Source organism: Eptatretus burgeri, chromosome 15 (genome assembly GCF_056783735.1).
Source record: "Eptatretus burgeri isolate ZD-2024b chromosome 15, Ebu_testis_v1, whole genome shotgun sequence".
In the NCBI taxonomy this organism is placed as follows: Eukaryota; Metazoa; Chordata; class Myxini; order Myxiniformes; family Myxinidae; genus Eptatretus; species Eptatretus burgeri.
In genome coordinates this window covers 38,737,810-38,757,690 of record NC_140975.1, presented here as the reverse complement: position 1 = coordinate 38,757,690, position 19,881 = coordinate 38,737,810, and the positions used below count along the sequence as shown (strand labels likewise).

The window sequence follows — 19,881 nt, the reverse complement described above, 5'->3', positions numbered from 1 at the left end:
GTGATTCAGAAGCCCCCCCCCCCAAAAAAACGTTTGGTTTCCAGTAACATGCTGCTCAATGAATGGTAGGTGGGTTGGGATTAAAAAAAAAATGGACGTGTTTAAGTGGAAGCAGTACAATATTTCAGATTCTACATCTTTCCAATCAGTATGTGTATATTGATAGTTGAAAAGATATAGAATCATGAACTTTAACATGTCCATCGTGAGATACAAAATTAGGGGTAAAACAGTGTTGGGCACACAAGTCAGAGGATTAAATGACACCAATTTAGTATCTCTGTAAGGTTTCCTTAAAACAGTGAAGCTGATCTCAGCGGTGATAAAGACAGCATATCATGAACGTGGCTCAACAGGACATGTGAAAGAATTCAAGAATACTAATCTCCCATTCATCATCCCTGAAAATCTTGTATATTCAGATATTAGACTCTTTGTAGTTGACAAAAAAACATAGATTACACCCTTTGGGGGCATCCATGAAGTACAAGCTGGTACTCCTCAAAATAAGAAACTTTAACCCGCGTCCCACCCCTAACCGATGCACTTTAAATTTAATCTGCATAATCCGGCAACATAGCAATTGTAATACAGCCCCCCCTCCACCCGATACCCCCCTCACTCTCCCTCCACACTCTCCCCCTTCCCCTCTTCCTTCTCCCTTCTCTCTCTCCCCTCCCTCCCTCCTTTTGCCCTCACCTCTCCGCTTCCCCTGCTCCACCTCCTTCCTCCCCCTTCCTCCTCTCCTCCCTGCTCCTCCCTCCCTCCTCCCCTCCCCACTCTCCCTTCCTCTCCACTCACCCCCCTCCTCTCCTCCCCTGCATTCCTGTCAGCGAAGCGACGTGGTATCAGCTGGTAAAAAATAAAATGTGCATACTCTTTGCTGGGTATAAACAGGCCTCTCACCTAACAAAGTATGTAGTACCATCTATTAAAGGCACATACAAAACTGAGATCATGATAAGATCTTGCAATTTTCCTTATTTTGTAACAAAACTGGCTTAAAATAATTTTCTAGAAATTTTGTTCCATATTTACACTTCGTTTTCCATTTTAGACCAGATGTTCACAATAGGTTTCTTTTTCTTCACAACATATCTTTTACGTTTTTTTTTTTGGTGGTCGCCGTTTTTCACGAGACATAAAAATGTCAAATGTAAACCTCATGGATCTGACATTTTGTGGCTCTGTTGAGATTTTCTCTGTTGAGACCACAATGGTCAACAATGGCACAGAGTAATGCCATGCACAGTGGACAAAAATGGCAAAAAAAAGAATTAAAAATTGGCCTCGGCAGGGAAAGGTCGGGTTACTGGAATGTCAACATTTTTTTGAAGGCCTAAATGTGTTTGAAAAATGGACGTTAAACTGGGCATCCCGTCGGCTGCCATTCGTTGGTGGACATTAAAGATCTCACCGTGTCCTTCGCATAGAGTAGGCAAGCCATCGCCGGCACCAAGGCTAAGTTACGAATTCCTGCCCTAACGACTGCTGAGAGATCCGAGATGGCAAACCGCCCAGCAGATCCCCAGACCGAGAAAATGCTTCAACAGAACCAACACTCTGTATCACACGATATGGTACATTGGATCGGAATAAGTGAGAACAGATTTGTATCTTCCAGAAGCAACGGCAACAACAACAAAATCAAACAAAAAAACGTCACAAACCTTGCCGTCCTAATCCCTGGCCAATCTTGTAGCCCATTTTCTGCAGCATGGCAAAGCCCTTGTTGTTTCGTGCCAATGCGGTATTCAAGGCCTCTTCTCTATGCTCCATCTCCATCTCTCGGTGAGACTTCTGACGATTAAGGCGGTTCAGCTCTTGGTGTCGCCTCTCCTTCCGATGCTGCTTCGCCCAGCGATCTATCTGGAGGCCTGGACGTACATCCTCTCTAGGAAGGCAAAACGTTTAAAGTGGTTCAAAATCATGTTCAGCATACAAAAAAAGCATCTATACACACCAGCTCAAACAGACTTTCCTCTGAACTAAGAGGTCATCAAAGAATGTTGTGAAACATTTCTCAATTACAACTTGGACACTCAAGCACATACATATATCGATATAATAACATTACTTTACACCAAATAACCCCCCAACCACCCCCCCCATATATATATATATATATATATATATATATATATATATATATATATATATATATACATATATATACATATATATACATATATATATATATATATATATATATATATATATATATATATATATATATATAAATAAATATATATATATAAATATATATATATATATAAATATATATATATATATATATATATAAATATATATATATATATATATATATATATATATATATATATATATATATATATATATATATATATATATATATATATATATATATATATATATATATATATATATATATATATATATATATATATATATATACATATACAGCTCTGGAAAAATTAAGAGACCACTGCAAAATTATCAGTTTTTCTGGTTTTACTATTTATAGGTATGTGTTTGAGTAAAATGAACATTTTTGTTTTATTGTATAAACTACTGACAACATTTCTCCCAAATTCCAAATAAAAATATTGTCATTTTGAGCATTTATTTGTAAAAATGACAACTGGTCAAAATAACAACCAAGATTCAGTGTTTTGAGACCTCAAATAATACAAACAAAACAAGTTCATATTCATTTTTAAACAACACAATACTAATGTTTTAACTTAGGAAGAGTTCAGAAATCAATATTTTGTGGAATAACCCTGATTTTCAATCACAGCTTTCATGCGTCTTGGTATGCTCTCCACCAGTCTTTCACATTGCTGTTGGGTGACTTTATGCCACTCCTGGCACAAAAATTCAAGCAGCTTGGCTTTATTTGATGGCTTGTGACCATCCATCTTCCTCTGGATCACATTCCAGAGGTTTTCAATGGGGTTGAGGTCTGGAGATTGGGCTGGCCATGACATGATCTGATGGTCCTCTATCCACACCTTGATTGACCTGGCTGTGTGGCATGGAGCATTGTCCTGCTGGAAAAACCAATCCTCAGAGTTGGGGAACATTGTCAGAGCAGAAGGAAGCAAGTGTTCTTCCAGGACAACCTTGTATGTGGCTTGATTCATGAGTCCTTCGCAAAGACAAATCTGCCCGATTCCACCCTTGCTGAAGCACCCCCAGATCACCACCGATCCTCCACCAAATTTCACAGTGGGTGCGAGACTCTGTGGCTTGTCGGCCTCTCCAAGTCTCTGTCGAACCATTTGATGACCTGGTGTTGGGCAAAGCTGAAAATTTGACTCATCAAAGAAGATGACCTTACTCCAGTCCTCTACAGTCCAATCCTTCTGGCCTTTTGCAAATCTCAGCCTGGCTCTTCTTTGGTTCTCATTGATGAAGGGCTTTTTTTTCTCGCTATGCACGACTTCAGCCCTGCCCCGAGGAGCCTGTTTCGAACCGTTCTTGCCGTGCACTTCACCCAAGCTGCCGTTTGCCATTCTTTTTGTAGGTCACTTGATGTCATCCTACGGTTGTTGAGTGACATTCGAATGAGTTGGCGGTCATCCCAGTCAGTGGAAAGTCGTTTTCGCCCTTTGCCAGTCTGTAGCTTTTATGTCCCCAATGTCTGCTGCTTGACCTTGTTCTTATGAACCGCAGTTTTTGAAATTTTAAGGATGGAAGCAACGTGATGCTTACTCTGCCAGTAAAGCCGGAATTGAACCCTTCTTTTCCTCACTCAAAACTTTTCTTTTCAACTCTTTTGGCATGGTCAAAAGTTATTTTTTTGATTCCAATTACTTTTGAGGTACTACTAGCACTGTTTTTGCCATCCAGTTGGTCCTATTGCAAGAGGATAGTGATGACCACAGCAGTGGTTTTTATACTGTTCCTTGTTAAATAAGATTCAGTTCAGGTGATCACCTAATCAGTACCTCACCAAGTAGAATGAGGTGTGCCTGTGTTGGAATTCAACAGACACTGGAATGGAATGGCTGCCATACATGTTGAGATGCTGATTTAAATATTTTTTGGAGTGGTCTCTTTTTTTTTTCCAGAGCTGTATATGATGGCAATTGATGCCACAATGTCTGTGACTAGTGAGGCCAGATTGTATTTGGCTCCCACAAGTGCCATCTGCCACATGGACACATTGTGTTCCGTCCACGAATCACAACCAGAAAGCACCAACGATGTTATGAAGCAGTCGGGGAGAGTATTAATGTAATTATGCAATTCTCCTGACTTGGACCAACGTCATGGTGATGACCTCATCACGACGGCATCATGCCTGCCAACACCGAAGGGAATCCAACACTTCATGTGAGGAAAAGTCAAAAGCTGTCAACAAGCAGATAAAAAAAGGAAGCTACCGACCTGGTTTTGCCATTCTTAGAGCTCATCAGGGCAACATATCGCTGTTCCATCCACTTGGTGATTTTGAAGCCATTTTGGCTTATAAACTGGCACCAATAACTTATAAACTGGTGTTTTGAATTACGCGGTGGTGAGGTGTTTTGAATTACGTGGTGGTGAGGTGTTTTGAATTGCATGTTGCATTGCATGTTTTTTAAAATGTGGCATTGTTTGTCCCAATACAACGAAGTGTGGTGAGGCAAGCGTAACGAGGCTATCCATGCTAGTATATCTACACGAATAAAAGGCTGTGTGTGTGTGTGTGTGTGTGTGTGTGTGTGTGTGTGTGTGTGTGTGTGTGTGTGTGTGTGTGTGTGTGTGTGTGTGTGTGTGTGTGTGTGTGTGTGTGTGTGTGTGTGTGTCGTTGATTGGTATCTACATGTGTGGGCTTCAGAATATGGAATGGAGTCCTTCCAGAACAGGCTGAAAGCATCTACCTTCATTCCAGTAAGGGGTCACAATTCATGGACCAAGCTGTGAAGTTTTCTGTTCTCAAAGTTTTGCACCGAGGGTTCTCTTCAGGATCGTCACTGAGCCCTGGACAGCTTCAAAATGTAGTTTGTTTAATATAATATTCCCAGAGATGGTTTTTAGCTCACCTGTAAAGTAAAATGCTTGGTGTTGACTTAATGGTTAGGGTGGCGGGCTTTGGATCCAAAAGTCCTGAGTTCAAATCTCGCTCAGCTGTTGAATTAATCCCAGGTGGGGTTAACTCGACCTGTCATCCTTCCGAGGTCAGCAAAATGAGTGCCAGCATGCTGGTTTACTGTGTTGGAGTGGCGACCCGTCCAGGATTGTGCCCATTAGCCAAGGAGACTGCTTAAGCAGCACCAACGCTCTGCACAGAGTATGGTCCCAATCTCCTCCTCCTGTAAAGTAGTTCCGGGGAGCTTATGGGATGGCGAGTCATCTTGACCACAAACCTCCATCAACTGTGATGTACCAAGCTTTGTTCATGGCATTAAAAAAAAAGACATCCAAAGGAATTTCTTCCCCATTATATATTTTGTGCATCATCCATGCCTACCAGTGGTTGCCGAGTTATCTTATCCAGCCACTACCAGGTGAGCGCCCAGGGGTACTGCCCCTATGTTTAATATCTCTGTGAGGTTCTTTGTCATCATTCCTGTAGGTCCAGCTATCACTGGTACAACTTTGGCATTCTTCAGCTTCCAGGATCTTCTCACTTCATTCTTGTGGTCTTGGTGTTTGGTCATTTTCTTAATTTCTGCATCGTTTAGTCCAAAATCACTGATATTAACACCTCAATCAGCAATGCCTTCTTCTCTTTTTTTGTGCCAAAGTATGATATCTCGTCACACTTTCTTTTCAATGTTCACGCTCGACGGGATCATTAGTTCAGATGTGAGCGCAGGTACTTCCATGTTTTCATTGATTATTTTTGGTTCATATTCCCACAAATTTTCTGGAATTGGGACATCAAAGTTTTTGCAGATGTAACAGCGGATTACATTATAAACTCTTTTGTGTCGTTGTGTGTGCAGCTGTTCTGACATGAATTTATGTTTGTGTGCGTGCTCAGTCATTAAGCAGAACATATCGTTCTCTTTACAAACCCCACCTCCAACCCTCACCTTTCTCTCTTGTTTTTTTTTTGTCGATATCTGTTTATGTATATGTATATGTATATATATATATATATATATATATATATATATATATATATATATATATATATATATATATATATATATATATATATATATATATATATATATATACACACACACATACATACATATATATATATATATATATATATATATATATATATATATATATATATATATATATACACACACACATACATATATATATATATATACACATGTCCGTCAGTCCGTCCGTCTCTGTCTCTGTCTCTGTCTCTGTCTCTCTCTCTCTCTCTCTCTCTCTCTCTCTCTCTCTCTCTCTCTCTCTCTCTCTCTCTCTCTCTCTCTCTCTCTCTCTCTCTCTCTCTCTCTCTCTCTCTCTCTCTCTCTCTCTCACAGTATAGCAATGTTTGGTAGGACATAGCTCTCCACACCTCCCCCCTCCTTCCGTCACTCTTCCCACCTTCCCCTTCCTCCTGCCTCCTTTCTCTCCCCTCCCTCCCTCTGTCTCCCTTCCCTCCCTCCTCTCTCAACCGCACTCAGCGAAGCGACGGGTTGTATTTGCTATTGTATAATGTATCGTAAACAGCCTGATTACGCCAACACACACACACACACACACACACACACACACACACACACACACACACACACACACACACACACACACACACACACACACACACACACACATACATACATATATATGAAGACCACAAGGGGAAAACCAGAGATGTCACTTTTTATAAATTACAGGGTTATTGCACCTGCCAATAGTTGGCAACATAAGGTTTCCTCTCACAATATTACATTAACAAATAACCAGGGGTGTCACATAATTTATATGGTATAAAGTTTAGCCATGCAATGAAAAAACAAGTGTTGTCAAAGCTGAACAAGTAGAAACCCAGAGTTGTCAGTACTTTACTCCTGGTTATCTCCCTTTCATTCATGTTAACTGTTCCATCATAATATTCAGAGTTGAGAAACTAAAAAATGAAAGGTTGTAAAACTTTCACAGCATAAATTCTGAGCACCACAATGGCCTATTTGGTTATATTGTTGCGAATTCGCGCCCGCCGGCGTGCGAACGGCCACGTAACTCGAATGGCAGCCGCCTCGCCCACCGGACGGACAATTCAGTCGTGACCCTCTCGGAACAACGCCGGGAGCTAGTCACGGGTGGGGGTTTAACCTCACCACGATCGTGCCAATTGCCCACCCGCGCAGGATAGGGTTGCTCGCCAAATTCGATCTACCTAAGTACCTGCGCGAATGGTCGACCGGGCGATCGTACCACGCCACAGGCCGACTCCGGACACGAACCGCTTAAGCGGTCCGTTCCGTGCTACAGTGATAACCGAGCGGTGTTATCCTCGGCCTTGACGGTTCCGATTAATTACCGGGATGTTGCACCCACTACGAACCCCTTACATGAAGCAGGATGGAGAATCAACCAAAGGAAAGGACGCAGCGAAACGGGCAACAAGTTCACACAAGCACGTTTAATAGCACAAGCAGACCAGCACGGAAGGCACGTATTTACAGTCACAATAATCAAAATGCACATATAAAGCGAAAGAAGAGTTAAAACCGAACACACGCACACACGGCAACACTTAAACAGTTCTACTTGTCGGACAGGCGCCACCCACAGTCATTTACACAAACCCAAAGAAAAGAAAGAAAGGAAGTCGCGACTTCCCTTTTGTGGCTGGTGAGTCCCTCCTCCCACGTCCATCGGCGTGGTGCACCGACCAGCTCGTGCCGCGTGTATCTCGCGCCGTGCGTTTGACAGCTTGGACGGGGTTTTTTTTTTTGGGGGGGGGGGAACTCGATCGCGTTTCGCCCGCTATCTCGGTGCGGACGGGGTGGGAATAGCAGGTGCTCCGACAGGCTCGAGAAGCCCCGTGCACAACCGACCCAAAAGTACAAAACGATTCCCGGTTTCGAGCTATTCTCTGGAACTCTCCGTTTTGAACGATCCCCTCAGTTCCGAGCTGCCCTCCAGTTTTGAACGATCCCCCCAGAACTCTCTCTGTCCACGCCTTTTGTAGGGAGGTCCTTCCCCCTCTCTCCGCCCCGCGCCCCACCCCGTTCGGACGCATCACATCGCGCACCCGCCAATCGGGAGAGGACACGCCACCCCCCCTCCCTCTCCTCACTTCGGTGGAGAGGGGAATGAGATTCAAGCGGGAAATGTTCGCGCGGCGTTTTGGGCGGGAGATGTTTGCGCGGGCGTTTTGGGTGGGAGATCTTGGCGGGAGATGCCCCTTCACGCACTGGTTGCTGCCGCTGCTACTCCGCTCCTCCATCCGTCCTGCGGAGATCGTGACCGCACGATGCTCGGTGAACGGCGAGTGGTGAAGATGGTGGTAGCGCAGTTGTGGAAGGTGGCGTCGTGGCGTGAGTGGAGTGATTGTTGGCGTCGAGGTTGTTGGCGTCGTGGAGTGAATGGAGTGATCGTGGAGATGTTGGTTGTGGCGATGTTCGTTGTTGTTTTGTGCACCAAAATAACAATAGGAAAAGAAAAAATGGCTAACTCAAAGTGTCACAGCTCGGATGAATCACATAAATTCCCTCTATACAACGGGTTTGGGCTAACTACACATGTACCTATGGAGATATCTCACCTGAGGGCCCTTTATGGTGTTAATGCGAATTTCCACTGCCGTAACACTACCCCCTCCCCTTTTTACAGACTCGTCCTGAGTCGTCAAATTCTCATGTGCCATCATGTGCAGCTCTCCCCTAGTACGTTTTACCTTCGGATCCCTGAATGCGACATTCATGGCATTCGTGTCCCCAAAATCAATAACCTGAGGGCTGAGTAACGAACTAAACAAACCCACTCATACGGACGACTTAAATAAAATTGCCGGCGCTGGACAGACATACATGCCGGGGGTGCACTCATATTTACAGTACATCTTAACAACTTATAAATTTTACACGAACCATGGCCCAGGATCAATGGACTCTGCAGGCAGAAAAACAAAGTCAACTGGCGCACGGGCCGCCACTGCAGGCCCGTGTTGTAGCTGCCAACAGGACAGTTCTTGCAGCTTGCAACGACGTTCCTGGCGCACATGGCAATGAACAAGGGGGGGGGGGCAAATCAAAACAGAATGGGGGCAAAAAGTAGATGAGGGCAGCAGGCATGGATGGCAAAGGTGGGAAGGCAAGGCATGGCAAAACAAGGCCGCTGTAGCAAACACAGCCAGCAGATGAACTGGCCGGCACAGGCCTTGCAGCAAACACAGCTGGCAGTGGAGCTGACCGGCACAGGCCTTGAAGCATAACAACAGCCAGCAGACCAAGTTGGCCGGCCTCTCGCCGTGCAGTGCAGGTTGGTGGAGGGAGTGCGGAGGTGCTGGCCACTCGGAAGGCGGGCTCGGACCTACCTACCTGTCTCCCTCCCACCTATCGCCTTTGCCTGTCACTGTCCATACCCACTCCCTTAATTTGTAAAAACCCAATTTAGCCCCAACTAATTTTTTGTTGTTTTTTTTAAAAAAAATTTTTTACTCCTCGCTACTATAATTCGTCCCCTAACCCCCTTTATTGTCCTTGTTCGGCTAATCTATCGTCTCCTAGCCTACTCCCAACCCCTACGTTCCCTTCCGGAGGGGAATAAGGGAGAGCTAGTGTCCTGTGTCGAGGCCCTATGAAGCCTCAGGATGGCCTCCCCAGACTTCAGCGATCTTTAACCCAAAGTGGGTCCAGCGGCCCACAACAAGAGCGAAGGGATGGATGGTGCGGAGGGGTACACTTCCTAATCTACCCTAACCATTAACTCTTAAACTACCCCGGGGCTTTCAACAAGCACCTCTCGCTTAAACTATTGGTTCTATCAACCCAGATTCCCATCGCCTGTGTTGGGTCCTCACAATTTCGGGCCTCGCCCCCCAATTTTCTTTCCGTGCCCTCACACGGTCTCATGGCTGGGACGCGTGGCTCCCTTGGCAGGCACTACCCTCTGCCGATTCTCCTACGATGGCACCCCCGGGCACTACACTGCCTCCGAGCCTACCAGCTCCCTAAACACCGAGGAGTGCCCTCCCTGGCGACTCCCCTGAAACGCTCACATGGCAGGCTGGCTTCCCGGGCCCCTTTCCGAGGGTCACCCATGTCCACAACACTGCCCACGCGGCTAACGGCGCCCCCGCATCATGCGGGCGCACCCATGCCCAGGACGCTATCCCGTCCCCCATGAGCCCTTGGCCTACCACGGCCGACTAGCCCGGTGCCCGGGGTACCCACTCAGCGATACTCACCTTTCGCAGCCACGCTCCCAGCCCGTCAACAGGGCTCCTGCACCCCTCCAAATGGGTATCGAGCCTACATTCCCACCAACAACAAAACGACCTCCATTTTGTCAATTTATCTAACCCAGCGAACTCACTCTACACTGACCCCGGGGTCCCTTGGGCGGGAGTCACTCCTCCCCCCAATCACTCATCGCACCATGCATTCCACATTCGCTCCATTCACACAGACCAGCTGGCCTCACTCACTCATCATGTCACAACTCTTCAACTCACACATCGCTGAACGCTGCTATCCTGCTCACTAAATCCCCTACCTACCTCGTGCTCCAACGTCATCCCTTACACTACAGCACGTTCCTTTTAACACTATGTAGCTCAGCTACGTCCCCACTACACATCCAAAGTCTGTCATTGTCCTCAAAATCAAAGAATCATTTTCCCTCCTAAATCTGGCTACAATCCCTCTACCTTATCCATTCCACGGGCCCCATGAGGACTTACCCTTGCCCCATGAAGCCGGTCTAGCTAAGCTAACCCTTCCCCCTGACTCGTGGTATCCTGTTCCCTGGCAGGGGGGTCTTCCACCCCCTGCCCGGGAAACCTGTACACCCGAAAGCAAGGTATGATATATATATTTTTTTAAATGTGCAGCACCAGCGCGGAAACTCGCAACCTGCGCACTAGCGCGGAAATTCACAGCCACGCCCCTTTGGCGTGACGTCATGGCAGCTACACATGTACCTCGTCCCTCCGGATGGCACCATCCGGCAGGGATTCACCCTCCTGCCAGATTCCAACCATACACGCAGCCATGACGTCACCCGGCGCATAAAAAAAACATAAGCCTCGCGTCTTGAGGGGTTCCCCGCGCGAACACCTGTGCTCTGCCCATTGGAGCTTAACACACACGCCCGCGTGGAGAACCCATCCGGTCCAAATCCGTTGTCCTGCCTAAACTTTGTCCGTCCGCGGGATCGGCAAATCCACCGCGTGCGTTTCCGGATCGGGTTTCACTCCCGCAAGGGAGCACATGGCGGCCTCGAGCGTTGCACAGCACGGACCTCGCGCTCGCTGCTGGGAAAACCCGGCACGGTCCCCATTACATCTACAGCCGCTACCCGGCCTCTGTCCCTCTGTTGCTGTCGTCTCCGTCGCACTCTCGTGCTCAAGCTCCCTCGTTCCACGAGGCTCAAACACCTCGAGATGGCATTCACACCGGGAGACGAGGCTGCATGTTCGCGCATGCCCACCGTCATCTCCCTTACATACCGCTCTCTTACACCAGTGTTGCGAAGCACGCACCTCGGCTCCACACACACGGGGACAATCGTACTGGGGATTCGTGTCCCCACAAGGGTTCCCGGGTCTCTATACCCCCCCAAGCTGCATGTGCACCTGTCCACAGCACCCGTCCCCTCGAACTCGCTCGACACGACCGAACTCACCTGGTCGTGATCAGCTTCAAGGGAGAATAGCGTCTCCCTCTGTTCCCGAAGGAGGCCATCCGGCTGCTCGCACCGGGTCCCCAAACAGTCCGCCAGCTCCCCCTCATGGTCCTCCACTACCTCAATGTGTGTGTGTTCGTCACTAACCCTGTCCAATTCACTCTGTATCTCCCATGTCTCTGCCAACTCAGTCACCTCTTCACTCATTACCTCCCTTGTCTCCACTATTTTTATTTCCTTTGTTGTCACCTCGTGTCTCGTCTCACACGTTTCAGTCACCCCATTTAGTTTTTCCCTCTGTGTCACCGTCACTTCCTCCGTCACCTTTACACTTCTCGCCCAACACGTCCCCCAAATTATTTTGTCCTCACCCGCCTCCATTACGGGCCTGACAGACAAAGAAAGACAACAAAACCCAAAACCCAACAAAACCCAAAACCTGACAAACAACACAAACCCAAAGAAAAGAAAGAAAGGAAGTCGCGACTTCCCTTTTGTGGCTGGTGAGTCCCTTCTCCCACGTCCGTCGGTGTGGTGCACCGACCAGCTCATGCCGCACGTATCTCGCGCCGTGCGCCCGACAGCTCGGCCGGGGTTTTTTTTTGGGGGGGGGGGGGAACTTGATCGCGTTTCGCCCGCTATCTCGGTGCGGACGGGGTGGGAATAGCAGGCGCTCTGTCCAGGGACGGCACCGACAGGCTCGAGAAGCCCCGTGCACAACCGAACCAAAAGAGAAGAAGAAGAACCCAAACAGGCGATGCACACACGAGACCAGAACGAAAGGATTCCCGGTTTCGAGCTATTCTCTAGAACTCTCCGTTTTGAACGATCCCCTCAGTTCCGAGCTGCCCTCCAGTTTTGAACGATCCCCCCCAGAACTCTCTCTGTCCACGTCTTTTGTAGGGAGGTCCTTCCCCCTCTCTCCGCCCCGCACCCAGCCCCGTTCGGACGCGTCACATCGCGCACCCGCCAATCGGGAGAGGACACGCCACCCCCCTCCCTCTCCTCACTTCGGTGGAGAGGGGAACGAGATTCAAGCGGGAAATGTTCGCGAGGGCGTTTTGGGCGGGAGATCTTGGCGGGAGATGCCCCTTCACGCACTGGTTGCTGCCGCTGCCACTCCGCTCCTCCATCCGTCCTGCGGAGATCGTGACCGCACGATGCTCGATGAACGGCGAGTGATGAAGATGGTGGTAGCGCAGTTGTGGAAGGTGGCGTCGTGGCGTGAGTGGAGTGATTGCTGGCGTCGAGGTTGTTGGCGTCGTGGAGTGAATGGAGTGATCGTGGAGATGTTGGTTGTGGCGATGTTCGTTGTTGTTTTGTGCACCAAAATAACAATAGGAAAAGAAAAAATGGCTAACTCAAAGCGTCGCAGCTCGGATGAATCACATAAATTCCCTCTATACAACGGGTTTGGGCTAACTACACATGTATGTATGGAGATATCTCACGTGAGGGCCCTTTATGGTGTTAATGCGAATTTCCACAGCCGTAACACTATCATGGGCTCCGTAGTTGGTGCATATCGTGGTTCAAGCCTGGTCAAACCTTTATTGTGACTTTTATGGGACACATGCCGTGGCTTAATGTTTAGCGCCTCTGAGTACCCATCCTCATTCGATGTACCCACTGCCCAATCAACCTGCTTAGGTATATGAGGGAGTCACATGAGGGGACTTCGGCTATGGCGAGGGTGCTTTATCCTTGGTTTTCTCCCGGTTTTCCATCATATTAAGTCGTACGGAGTAAGAAATGGAAAATTCGTCATCATATAAACGAAATACCCTTGAGTATGGCGTTGAACACCAATGAAACAAAAAAACAATGACCGTTTAATGTTGAAAAAAATAATCTGTGATCACCAAAGTCATGTAATGTATGCTAATAACCAACAAGCATGAATTTGCTACACATCCTGGGTTAAAATTGCATGGCAATTATTAAACAAGGGAATAACCAGTGATGTCAGTTTGCAACATTGATTCGTTCTGTGCTCTTAAATTAAATAACACAGAAGCTTGGCAAATGCTTCATGCTTAATTTGATCGGCCAATGATCACTCTTCTTTTTACTGGAAAAGAAATCTATATGACAGTTATTAAACAGTCCATCAAAGTCTTGAAACTTTGTTTTTCAGTTTCTTCAAAATTTACTTATCCTGACATCTCTGGTTTTCCCCTTGTGGTATATATATATATATATATATATATATATATATATATATATATATATATATATATATATATATATATATATATATATATATATATATATATATATATCTTCTTCTTTCAGCTGGTCCCATTCGGGGTCGCCACAGCGGATCATCCGTATGATCCGCATAGTGATTTGGCACATGTTTTACGCCGGATGCCCTTCCTGACGCAACCCTGGTCGCCTCTTACGACACAGGGATATGGTACACCTATTTTAACCAGGGTATACACGGCCCAGTACACTGGTACTCATTTCGCCGATCTCGGAAGGGTGACAGGCTGAGTGAACCCCCTGGTGTATTAATTCAGTGGCCCAACGGGGATTGAACTCAGGACCTTTTGGATCCCAAGCCGCTGCCCTAACCACTGCGCCAACACCAGGCTCTATATATATATATATATATATATATATATATATATATATATATATATATATATATATATATATATATATATATATATATATATATATATATATATATATATATATATATATATATATTACATATACAGGGTGTTCCAAAAGTCACCTTGGGATTTAGAAATTAAATAACATTTCTGTTTTTTAATCATTTGTTTTTCTTTTATTTTCAGAATTTAGATTAACATTTAGAAACTACCCATGGAAAAATTCACAACTGAACAAAGAACAAAAATCGTGGAATTTTATTTTAAATTCCATCGATCAATTATTCTCACCCAAAGAGTATGGACACCGAATAATTTCGCGAAATTCAGAAATTTCTTGGCCATCACGTTCTCCTGATTTGACACCTCCCAATTATTTTCTTTGGGGGTTACCTAAAGGAGCGTGTATATATCAATATGCCCCATACAATTCAGCAGCTCAAGGACAACATCTGTACAGAAATTTGAGGGCTGCAGCCAGGGTTATTGTCCGATGTTATGGAAAATGCTGTCGAAAGAACCCGTCTCTGCGAAGCCGAAAATGGAGGACATCGAAGTTGCATCATTTTTCATAAATAAAGCAAATTTATCTCCATTTTCTAAATTTTCTTTTGGTATAAAAATAATCAAAAATTATTAAAAAAACAGAAATGTTATTTAATTTCTAAACCCAAAGGTGACTTTTGGGACACCCTTTATATACACACTACGTGGCGAAAAGTATGCGGACACCCCTTCTAATTAGTGGATTTGGCTATTTCAGCCACACCCATTAATGACAGATGTATAAAATCAAGCACATAGGCATGCAGTATCCGTAGACAAATGTTGGCAGCAGAATGGGCCATACTGAAGAACTCAGTGACTGAACAAGCACCATCATAGGATGCCACCCTTCCAACAAGTTGGTTCATCAAATTTCTGCCCTGCTAGAGCTGTCCCGGTCAACTCTAAGTGCTGTTATTGTGAGTGAAAACATCAAGGAGCAACAACAGCTCAGCTGCAAAGTGGTAGGCCAGACAAGCTCACAGAATGGGAATGCCGAGTACTGAAGTGTGTAGCGTGGAAAAATAATCTGTCGTCGGTTGCAACACTCACTACTGAGTTCCAAACCGACTCTGGAAGCAAAGTCAGCACAAGCACTGTTCGTGGAGAGCTTCATGAAATGGGTTTCCATGGCCGAGCAGCCGCACACAAGCCGAAGATCACCATGCGCAATGCGAAGCGCCGGCTGGAGTGGATTAAAGCTCACCGCCATTGGACTCTGGAGCAGTGGAAACGCGTTCTCTGGAGTGATGAATCACGCTTCACCATCTGGCAGTCCGACGGACAAATCTGGGTTTGGCGGATGCCAGGAGAACGCTACCTGCCTGAATGCATAGTGCCAGCTGTAAAGTTTGGTGGAGGAGGAATAATGATCTGGGGCAGTTTTTCATGGTTCGGATTAGGCGCCTTATTAGTTCCATTGAAGGGAAATCTTAACGCTACAGCACACAAAAAACGCTTTAAAAATATGGTGTTGGCTTAGCGGTTTGGGGTGGTGGCTTGGGATCCTCGGGTCCTGAGTTCAAGCCCCATCGCCCGCTGAATTAACACCAAGGGGTTGACTCAGCCCGTCATCCTTCTGAGGTCGGCAAAATGAGTACCAGTGTAGCAGCGAAAAGGCTGCACACGAAGGGAAAGGGGGTTCGATAGATTGATTAAATCTGGTATTGGTGTGGCGCAGGCATGATGGGCCGAATGGCCGCCTCCTTTGCAAAATTTCCTTGTAATCCCTGCAATACAATGACATTCTTGAGTAAACGATACTCTGCTTCCAACTTTGTGGCAACAGTTTGGGGAAGGCCCTTTCCTGTTTCATCATGACAATGCCCCCATGCACAAAGCGAGGTCCATACAGAAATGGTTTGTCTAGATCGGTGTGGAAGAACTTGACTGGCCTGCACAGAGCCCTGACCTCAACCCCATCGAACACCTTTGGGATGAATTGGAACGCCAACTGCGAGCCAGGCCTAATCACCCAACATCATTGCCCGACCTCACTAATGCTCTTGTGGCTGAATGAAAGCAAATCCCCGCAGCAATGTTCCAACATCTCATGGAAAGTCTTCCCAGAAGAGTGGAGGCTGTGGAAGCAGCAAAGGGGGGACCAACTCCATATTAATACCCCTGATTTTGGAATGACATGTTGGCCGAGCAGGTGTCAACATACTTTTGGCCAAATAGTGTATATATAAACAACCTGATGGTTTACCTGGCCCACCATACCGCCTCTCCAAGGTAAATAAATTCGATAAGCCGATAGCTTTTTATTATTAATGTGGTGTTTCCAAAGCGCACACCAAATCCATGATGGATTAAATGCACTGCTTATGTCGTCCAGCGTCCGAGTTCCAAGTCCAATGTGGAAAACCTGACGAATCATAAATACTTCTCAAACAAAAACATCATCGTTTTTTTTTTTTAAATATAAAACACGTTTGAAAAGGGTCACTCACTTTGGATTAACAAACGTCCCGGCCATGTAATCATCTTCCATAATGCTCGTTCCGTTACGATATACTCGGCGTCTGTGCGGACACGAATCGACCGATAATTAATAATCGGAGACTAGGAAACGAGGCCTACTCGGGCCTTCTCAATGATGCCAACCGATTTAGCCTCTTCTTTCCTTGCCGAATTCATCCGAATCTCCGACACCTCAAAAGATTTGTAAACCTATCGCAACACATCATATAGTGCAAAATATCTTTCACTTAGGATAGTAAAAGTTATGCTGGGATGGATTAAAACCGAAAAATTAGAGGGGCAGATGCATACACCCACCACGGACGCACAACCAGCTACACCGCCAAACGCATTATTGTTATTAAGGATGTGGAACCTGGTGGGGTGGGGAAGGTTTGGGGGTGGTTGGGGGAGATGTGGGTTGTGTTGGGTGTTGTGAGGCATTGTGCCCGCAGGACCCCCTTCCCTCCAGCCGTGTCCGGTGTCAGTAAAGAAACGTGCACTGTGCCACGTGTTCAGGGGGAAATCGGTTGTCAACCAACCCTCGTGGTGGTGGGGGAGGGAGGGGGGCACTTGTATAAGGAAGTCTGGACAAGGAGCTATTACAACAACCAAAGCTCTCCAGAGCGAGAATTACCTCCACCTGAAGGTGGCCGGAGGTTGTTGTCTGTCTGTGAGCATATCTCAAAAAGTTGTGGACTGATTTGGATGAAACTTGGTGGACATGTTTGGTGTATGACAAGGACTAATTAATTAGATTTTTGGTGAAGATCCGGATAATTATGATAAATTTTTAAAGCGATTCTTCACCATTTGAGATATCGGGCCAAAAACGATATATACCTCGATATCTCAAAATGTTGTGGACGGATTCGGACGAAACTTGGTGGATGAGTGGGTAGGTGACAAGAACAAGCCAATTCGATTTTTGGTTCAGGTCCAGATGCAGATCGGGCCTATCAGGAGATACAAAACGTAAACTTTTCAACCTGGTGGAGGTATTCTCCCTACCGAGTGCTGTTCTTGTTGGTCTTGCCCTGAAGGGAATGCGAGACTGTTAGTGTGTATCTATATATTTTCAATTTTAAAATGTTCTCTGCAACCGCTTGTCGAATCAATGCGAAACATTAAACATGGGAGAGACCCTCCATGGAGAATATTTGATTGCAAACTCTGACACCATTGGTGACATGGTATGACAGCCATATTGGATTAGAGGAAAAATATTGACGTCTCCCAAACTGGTCAAGGAAAAAAAAACATTAAATTTGGCTTATCAAATTCCCAAAGGTGAAATAGGGTGATAGCGATGACAATCAGGGAAGTGGTATTTCATCCATAAAAAGTTGACTTGAGATCCTTATCTGAAAAATCTGAAACTTCATATATATCTGATCTGATCCAATGTGTGAAGAAATAAATTTATGGTGTTCATACATAACCCATGGCAATAAACTGACATAATGGGGTGCAGCATACAGGTATATGGGCCATAATAGCAGCGTATTCAGTTAACGATGGTACTTTTGTTCAGAATGAACGCGCAAAGCGAGACTATGGGCTCCACGAGTGCAATTCTCATTTATCAAGTTATCAAAAAGAAAAACAATGCAGCCCAAAAAAATTGCAATGGTTTAAAAATAAAATAAAAAGAGCAACAAACCTTTGTGTTAATATGCACGTGATCGAGTTAGTCGTTAAAGATTGCAATTACTGCATGGTACTTGTTCGAAGCGTAGCCTCCCGATGCAGTTGTTCACTTATGTTTTTGAGTCTTACGATTGTGACACCTTTACAAAGCGCAACAAAAAAGGTTGATTATATTGTTCTATTTTTTCCCCCAGGTTGATTGATAAATGAAAATGTCTCATCTCAATGAAAAGTTCACAGAATGTTTTGAAGATTCATTGAATAGTTATGCGAGGGTTGGGAGGATGACCAATATATGTGTACACTCATTTCAAAGCTATCCAGCCTGGTTTAGAATGTCAATACAATCCAGCTATAAACGATCATCCTGTTGTTTTACAGGCAGGCCGATTCATCAATGCGCCGTCCCTCGAATAGACAGACGTTACACAGGGTGTCCCGTCTACCGACATTAAAAGATCTGTGTCCTTCACAAAGTGTTGGCGAGTTATTAGCGACACCATGAACAAATTCCTGCCCAAACCTTAATTGAACATCAAGCCTGGCCAGCCGGTTTGTGAAAGACTTGGGCCAAAACCTCCCTCGGTCAACCCACAATAAGGCAGGGATAATTGTGACCATTAAAGAAAACTCCCGACGTCACTCAACATGAGTTTTTTACGGTCACATGAAAGGAAATGTTCCAGAACTTATAACACTTCACAAACTGAATGAGTAACAATTTTTGGATAGAAATGTCTTGATGCATCTAATTACCTTCCTTTCAAGTTGCTTTCTCATAAACATAGGACTTTAAAAATACAAATTAGTTTCAGCAGTTTAACCTGTGTAACTTAAGGGACAGGTGAAGCAAAATTGACCTATATCATGTCCCACACATATGTGGTTGTCATCCGAATCAGGATGTGATGTTAAAGCCAGGTGCTCAGCTTGTAGAAACATACAAAAACAAACCTGCAACTAGTGCTGAAGTTCTGGCATTCTTAATGGAAAAATGGTCAGTTCAGCTGTGACAGTCAATCCAGATCAGGATTAGCAGGCCCAGCGACACACGGAGAAAACTTTTTGAAAGTCATTGTGCTGATTGAGGCAGAGGCAGGAAATTCAAGTGTTGGGCACAAAACAAAAACAAAAACAAAAACAAAAAAATTCTTCAATATTGGATACAATAATAACAATGGTTAATTGGGTTGTAGAGTTAAAATTCACAAAGGTCATGATCTAAAAATTAGAGCATTTTGAAATCACAACTTTATGGGCTATACTCGGTTATGCCTCCATGGTCCAGCTTCAAGGTGAGTGTGCATCCCTTCAGAGTCTAGGCTATCCTGAGCTCCAAAATCTCCAATTTATATTT

General features: G+C 45.4%; 1 protein-coding gene across 1 annotated transcript in view; it reads right to left on the bottom strand.

Moving 5' to 3' along the window:
• GPATCH11 (G-patch domain containing 11) overlaps positions 1–17,135 on the bottom strand; it is a 43,603-nt gene extending 26,468 nt beyond the window's left edge. The window contains exons 1-2 of the mRNA XM_085857808.1: positions 16,865–17,135; positions 1,671–1,894 (exon numbers count right to left, since the gene is read on the bottom strand). Of these exons, the coding sequence (XP_085713934.1) occupies positions 1,671–1,894; positions 16,865–16,905 (265 nt within the window). The 5' untranslated portion in view covers positions 16,906–17,135. The remainder of the gene's footprint in view (positions 1–1,670; positions 1,895–16,864) is intronic.
• Positions 17,136–19,881: the final 2,746 nt, after the last annotated feature.